General features: G+C 41.4%; 2 protein-coding genes across 11 annotated transcripts in view; one reads left to right on the top strand and one right to left on the bottom strand.

Annotated features, from left to right (window-relative positions):
* The window catches only part of LOC143020615 (filamin-A-like), a 379720-nt gene that overhangs the window by 46566 nt on the left and 325654 nt on the right, over window positions 1-7500 (bottom strand). For all 10 annotated transcript variants that reach the window (XM_076177057.1, XM_076177058.1, XM_076177066.1 and 7 more), the window contains one exon: window positions 3095-3316. In XM_076177057.1, coding sequence (XP_076033172.1) covers window positions 3095-3316 — 222 coding nt within the window. The remainder of the gene's footprint in view (window positions 1-3094; window positions 3317-7500) is intronic.
* Window positions 6569-7500, top strand: part of LOC143020617 (uncharacterized) — a 3366-nt gene continuing 2434 nt past the window's right edge. The window contains exon 1 of the mRNA XM_076177067.1: window positions 6569-7500. This exon is cut by the window's right edge and continues 2434 nt beyond it. Coding sequence (XP_076033182.1) covers window positions 6603-7500 — 898 coding nt within the window. The 5' untranslated portion in view covers window positions 6569-6602.

The following is a 7500-nucleotide window of genomic DNA, read 5'->3' as shown; positions in this document are numbered from 1 at the left end:
TTGCTCTAATGTCTGTAGCTCATGTTTTGCTAGTCTCTCCTCATATGATAGTTCTGAGAATGTTGGTGCCAATTTCCCTAATTGCTCTTTGTATTCTTTCAAGTTTTGTAATACATTTTTTGTACTTGGTGACCACGTCGTCGCTGCATACTCCAATCTTGGTCTTATCAAAGTGACTAGTATTTTCTTCACCATTTCTTGTCACTTTGATTGTTCTTCTTAAATTATGAGTTTCTCCAACAAATTTTTTTCTATGTTTCTCAGGGGACATGTTATTCATAAGAATGACTCCCAGGTCCTCATTTTCTACTTTTTTAATTCCTTCCTCTCCCAATTTATATGATCCCACTATTCTTTTTGCTTTTTCCAAATTCCATCATGCTACACTTCTTGATATTGAATTCCATCTCCCACTTCCTACTCCATTCCCATACTTTATTGAGATCACTCTGCAGTGACTCACAATCTTCTACAGTGTTCACTTTTTTTCAACAATTTTGCATCGTCCGCAAAGAAGCTCAAATAACTTTCAATTGCTTTATTCATATCACTAATATATATAGCAAACATTATTGGGGCCAGAACTGTTCCTTGTGGAATTCCAATTAGAATGTTTGTCTCTTATCACCACTTTCATTTTAATTTCATGCAAGAAGTCTTCCATCCACTTCAGTAGTTTGCCCTGTATTCCTTCTGGAGTTTCTAATTTCTTTAGCAATTTCTTATGTGGCACCCATTATAATTATTCTTCCTCCATCTTCTATTATCTTATTTTGTGTTATCCTTGTGTCTTCCAGCATATTTCTGTTCTCTCTCTTCCCACGAAGCCGCTTTAGGAGGCACATAATTTACCACAAACTTCCTGCTCTTCTTGCCTCTGTCCTCTATTTCCATGATAATCATTTCTACTTTATTCTTTCCATATGTAACATTCCTCACATTTATATCCTTCTTAGTCAGGAACATAACTCCACCACCTTGTTTTACTTTTCTGTTTCTAATCCAATAATTATATGCGCCATGCCATACATTGCTGGGTGGTAGGGGGCCTTTCAATTTTGTCTCTACAATTTCAATTATGTCCGGTTCTTTTTCCTTCAGGTAATTATTCTGTTCATTCAAGCCTGTTATTAACCCATCTATATTTGTGTAAGACACTTTTAATTTTCTGCTACCACCATCCTGTTTTCTGTTTCCCTTCCGTTTTTCTTTGCTAAGAACTATTTCCTCACTTTCATATCCACTACTCTCCAATAGAATTTCTCTTTGTCCGACTCTGTTCTGTTCTCGTTTTTTCCTTAGCTTCTATTCTTTGTTTTCTCTTCCTCTCTTTCCTCTTTGTTCATCTCTCTTTTTATCCGTACTTGTTTATATAGATTACTTTTTGCTAGTTTGCCTGTTTTTAATAAGATATTCTCTGCTGTCATCTGTGACCTGAATTTAACCGTAATTGGTCTGGTCTTATCTATATCGTATTTCCCTAGTCTATATATTTCTTCACTTTCCCTGTTTCTTCTTCATTTTCTTGAACTACTTCTAATATATTGTTTTCTTTTTCCTTCTCCTCCTTTACTCTTGTAGTCCTATTTGGATTATGCTTCTCTTCCATCCCTAATATAATTATACATATCTTTTTATCTGCAAAGTCACTTCCTATATTCTCCTTTTCTCTCATCACTTTAATAATTGTGTCTTTATTTTGATCTTTCATCTGTTGTTTTACTATATCTCTAAATTCAATTTTATTGTTCTCTTGCACTTTTCTCCAACCCTGTACCTCTTTTGCTATGGACTCTTTATTCTCTTTATTATTATTCTTTAATTCCTCATTCTCATCTTTTACTTCTATTAACTGTCTTCTTAATTCTTCTATTTCTTTAGTTAGGTTTTGATTCTCCTTTAGTTTTTCCAGTTTATTAGCTCTTTGTGTGACTAGTGTTAGTTGGTTAAACCTAACCTCCCATGCTTCGTTCATTTTTTTTTTTCTTCTCTAGACTTACTAGTTGGGGGAGGTTGTCATCTCCTCCCTCATTAAATCCATAGAAGTAATTATCTCCTTCCATTGAGCTGCTATTATCTATATTTCTACTTGTAATACCTCTGCTCACCTGTTCGACCTCGTCTGTGTCATCTGCACACCTTTTGTTGACACCCCTTCTGACGTCCGGGGCTCGTTCGTCCCCTTACTCATTTTCTTCCATTTTCCTCAATAATGTCTCCCCTTCTCCTTTTTCTTCTCCTGCCCACTACACCACGAGCTTCCCCTTCCCTACTTATACAACAAAAGTACTCCCTCGTCGCTGAAATCCACAAAAATTGCGTTTTTTTCGGGAATTTCAATCTTCGCTGTCAATCCGACGCGCGCGCGCGCGCGTGTGTGTGTGTGTGTGTGTTTGTGTGCGTGTGTGTGTATGTGTGTGTGTGCGTGCGTGTGTGTAATACAAGGAGGCCGTAAGGTGATGAGGCAAACAAAGAAAAATTGGTGACCATTCTCTAGCGTTGCGCCATATATTGATTTTTTTTATAAGACTTGGTAGGGACTCCCACTGATATCTCACCACTCATCTATTATGTATATTCATCTGCAATTGTTCTTCCTAATAAGGTACATAGGCTTCATAATGCACCATGTATTGGAAGGAAGAAGTATCTTATTTTCACCTGACAAATGTTCTAAAGAAGGTCTAGTGATTCCCAACCGGTGTGCCGCGGCACCAAAGAGTACCGTGAGATCAACTGAGGGTGCCGCTCAAATTCAGGGCAAAAATAATTTTCGTATTACCGACTCTCTCTGTCATCCATTTTTGTTCATCAAAGCAGCATCAGTGTAAAGATGAGTATTTTAATATTATCCAGGGACAAAATGTTGTTACACTGATGTTGAATCAACAAAATAAAACTGACAAACTAGAATATAGATTTTCTAATAAGGGTGACGGGGACTTTTGAAAGGCTTGGCAAGGGTGCCACAATCCAGAAAAGGTTGAGAACCACTGCAATAGACTGACCATAACCATGCCAGTTTTCTATTATGTTACCATTAAGTTTCTTGGGTATGGCAAGATGAGTTAAGACGAGTAATTAATCTACTTACCCAGAAAAGTGACCGGTTTGCCCACCATGCCCCTGGCCGCGGGGCGGACTTTGATGGCTGCCACGTCGTAGACCTTGCAGCTGAAGGGGGACCCGGCGATGGCCTCCCGGTTGTAGGCCACATGGATGCGATGTTCGCCAGCGCTTCTTGGGGCAAACTCAACACGGAAGGTGTTGTCCCCGTTGTCTCGAACCTGGGCGGCCACGGGCAAACCTGAGGGTCCTACAGACCGCAGCGGCGCGTTAGTTGGCCCTACACTACCGCGAGAAGGGCGGGGTGCTTACTTTGCTTGCGGCCCATCGCCCTCCACCCCTCCCCCTCCGCCTCCTCCTCTTCCTCATCCTCCACCTCAGCCTTCTTGCCCCACGCCTGTATGCCTGTGGGAGGACCTGATCGTTGTCTACACTGACTTCAAAACTTCTAAGATATCCTCCCAACGTGGCTCACGGTGTGGCATGCATGTGGGCGAATGGGTGAGGTGAGGGTTGAGGACTGGATTGGAGACTCTGGGTTGGGTTGATGAGTTGACGGTAATGGAAAGGGTTAGGTTGGGTCTGTTGGGGTTGGGGATGAGGGATGGAGTTGACAATGCAGAAGGGGCAAGGGAGCACGAGGAGGAGGAGGAGGAAGTAGGGGGAGAAGGTCAGGTTGAGGACCATTAAGTTAAAAGACACCCAAAGAAGGTGTTACGAGTCAGTCAGAAACTTAAAACGGGTGTGAGGTTGGGCAGGGTGGGTTGAGGTGTTCTGCGGAATGGGATTGTTACGGAGGGCACGCACGGTGGAAGTGTGGGGGACCCACGACCATGCGAAGGCTTTTTTTTTAAGCTGTAAGGAGCTTCACAGTTAGACAGAAAAAAAATAAAAAATGCTTTACAGACAAGAGGAAGTATGACAGACGCCCAAATAGACTATATGGGCGAGGCGCCCTGGAATGTAGGGCCAGCTGGAGGAGTCAAGAGGGATCGAAAGGAAACTTGTCTGAGGACTCAAGGAGAAGAGGGGAACATCAGGAAGAAAGACCCACTTAGAAAGGAGAAAGATCCCTTTAAAAAAAAAAAAAAAAAAAAAAAAAACAGGAAGAAGTGTCCCTTACGTAAGAGAAAGGCCTCTCGGGGAGATGAAGGTCCCATCAGAGAGGAGAAATAATTCTCAGAAAGAAGATAGACTCCTCAGGATAATAGAAAGGCCTTTCCAAAAGAAGACCCTCTCACGAGAGAGAAGTGCCTCACAGGAAGGAGAAAGGCCCTTTGGTAAATAGAAGTGTCCTTTAGAAAGGAAAAGATCCCCTTAGGAAGAAGATATTAAGTACAGCATGTATTTTAGACCAAACATTCCGATGTGTTGTGTATGAGATACAAAAGGAACTAGAAGAAAATTTGGAAGTGGGTTAGGAAGGAAACTATGGGGTTAGGGAAAAGATTTTTTTTTTTGGGGGGGGGGAGCAACAGGACCTCTCTTGGGTTGAATGGTTGGGAAAGGGGCTGGGGGAAGAAATAGGCAAGGATGATTTTACGAATCAACAGCCGAGGCAGCGTTTGATGCGCCAAGTAGCCAAGTCAAGGCAATAGGAGTCATATGATACAGGGCAGTAAAGGTCAAAGTCCATAAATTTCAAACAATGGTTAAAAGTCACGGAATCCGCCGCCTGAAGTGTCATGAGAGTCGAGTCTGTAAAAACAAAGGCTATATTTAGTCTCCTGATGTTTCAATGGACACCAGGTTCCATCAGAGTCAGAGGTTCCAAGGTCGCAAAGCTTCTGGTGACCTTTCTTTGTCGGCTCCAGGCACTGCCGTCAGCTGTCATTCTTGAGGTCCTGTACACAAGTTATCCAACAATCCACTGCATTGTCATATCTGTAGTCGTGAATTATATTAGGATTGCATAATCACATACACATTATTTACTACACATCAAGACACATGCCATTCTTATTATAACCTCCATGACAAAGAACCCTTCATGCACAAGTCCTCCTGATGTAATTGAACTGCTATTGTGATGTACCGAACAAATTCTAGGCTCTATGAAAACATGAAAGCAAGCTGTGTCTGTATTTGTATATGATGTGTATGCGCGTGCTTGCGTGCGTGCGTATCGCTTAGCCAATCACCGTACGGCTCAAGCGGTATTACCCTTCCTACTCCACTACCAAATGTTAGTTTGTGTTAATAAGCTCGCTGGTGTTTTCGCCACTGGTCTGAAAAAAGGAAAACATTATAATGAGGAAAGTGATGCATTTCTGCAGAGATGGGCATAGGCAATTAAATAAAAGTTTCGATTTATTCTTAGCTTTTTTCATTCAATTTCAAACGCCTATTCATCTTTCCTGGAATCGGTAGGTTTGTTTGGTGAAACTAACTTTGTGTAAAATTTCAATGAAAAAAACAAAATAAATAGGCCTTGTATGCCTTTAGGACCATTGCATTCACCCATTAAATGGATAATGAACAATCAGTTTGAACATTATAATACAAGTCATTTACTATAAATCAACAAATATGATTTATGATGTTGCGAGATAAATAAAATGATGTATGTATTTGTAACCATAATATGGTTCATCAAGATTGAAAGGCAGAGAAAACAGTGCAACACTGATGTAGGCTATCACAGAAAACGGCGCAATGAAGGAATAGCTTTATTTCTTTATATAAAATGGTATAATTAATCAGTGACACTACATTAGAATCGTATAAATAGTAAGGATTTAAGCTACGCTACTGCCAATGGTTTCATGAGTAGTTAATTTCTTAATTGAAAATATATGATAAAGGATATGCATACGTAGTGATATCCTGCCACAACTACATGTACACATAATATGTACATTACACATTCGAGTTCTTTTGCAGATCCACATCCACATCCGTATCCACAGACAACTAGATAGACAAATAGACAAACAGATAGACAGATAAACATGCAGAAACGGACAGAGAGTGCGATGAACAGAGGAGGCATAGACAAATACAGACACAGAGACAAACACACACACACACACACACACACACACACACACACACACACACACACATATATATATATATATATATATATATATTACATTATACATATATTATGTATATGTATATTATATATATATACATACATATATATATATATATATATATATATATATATATATATATATATATATATACGCGCGCGCACGAGATAGACAAATAGACGTCTGTGTGTCTCTGTATCTGTCTGTGCCTCCTCTGTTCATTGCACTTTCTGCGTGTTTCTACCTATTTGTTTATACATACGCGCGCACACACACACACACATACACACACACACACACACACACACACACACAGTTGACAGTGGTGGTGTACGGACGTGTCCGTGTCCTGTCGCAGATCTGACTAGGCGCTAGGTAGCAGCCAGGGTCGATACACACCTAGGTAGCAGCCAGGGTCGATACACACCTAGTCAAATGTATACGTGGAAACGAGGATGCGGTTATCCACCAAGTTCAGTGATTCAAAGCTTAAAAAACATGAAACTTTTTCGCAATCGTGGCCGACGCGGTGGCTCAAAAATTACCCGAACAGTGCCTGTGATTACAAATAAAAGAAGTGCAACCAAAAAACGAAAAGTCGAGCCAAGACAACGAATTCTCAATGAAGTTCCACGCGTTTGGTACAGCCTACCCTCCATCATACTATCTAATGTTACCTCATTAGCCAACAAAATGGAAGAAGTGATTGAATTAGTGCGCTCCACAGGCTGTGATGTGATGGCAATTACGGAAGCGTGGCAAATAATTCCCGAAGTGTGTAACATAGAAAATTTTGTACTTTTTCACCATCTCAGAGTAAACCGCAGAGGCGGTGGTGTGGCATTGTATTGTCGAGCTGACCTCAACCCCTTACACCTTAGGGTTGACATACCAGAGGGAGTCGAGGCTTTATGGGTCAAACTCACCCCCCGCTTCCATCCCCGCCACACCGCCTCTATTATAATGTGCGTCATATACCACCCTCCTCGTGCCAACACTGCCCTTCTCCTCAACGATCACATCATTGAAACTGCTGACTCCCTCCGCTTAAGGTTTCCTGCTGCCAAATTAGTTGTGTGCGGGGACTTTAATCGTCTGGATACAAGTGATATTTTAAACCATTTAAATCTCAAGCAGGTAGTGACCTTTCCCACCCACGACCAAACTACCCTTGACCTAATTATGACTGACATGGCGCAGCTGTACTCTACCCCCAGACCTCTCCCCCCCATCGGTAAGAGCACGCACCTCACCATACAATGGTCCCCAGCTCCTAGTGCAGCCATTCACAGGATTAAAGTAACCAGACAGCACCGCCCTATGCCTGATTCCGCCATGAGGGAATTTGGCAGGTGGATAGTGGAACATCCCTGGCCAGAGGTTCTCAACGTTGAAG

The sequence above is a fragment of the Oratosquilla oratoria genome, chromosome 40, assembly GCF_046742065.1.
Source record: "Oratosquilla oratoria isolate Oo_2021 chromosome 40, ASM4674206v1, whole genome shotgun sequence".
In the NCBI taxonomy this organism is placed as follows: Eukaryota; Metazoa; Arthropoda; class Malacostraca; order Stomatopoda; family Squillidae; genus Oratosquilla; species Oratosquilla oratoria.
Note: the sequence above shows the minus strand (reverse complement) of the source record. Positions and strands in the feature narration are given on the sequence as shown.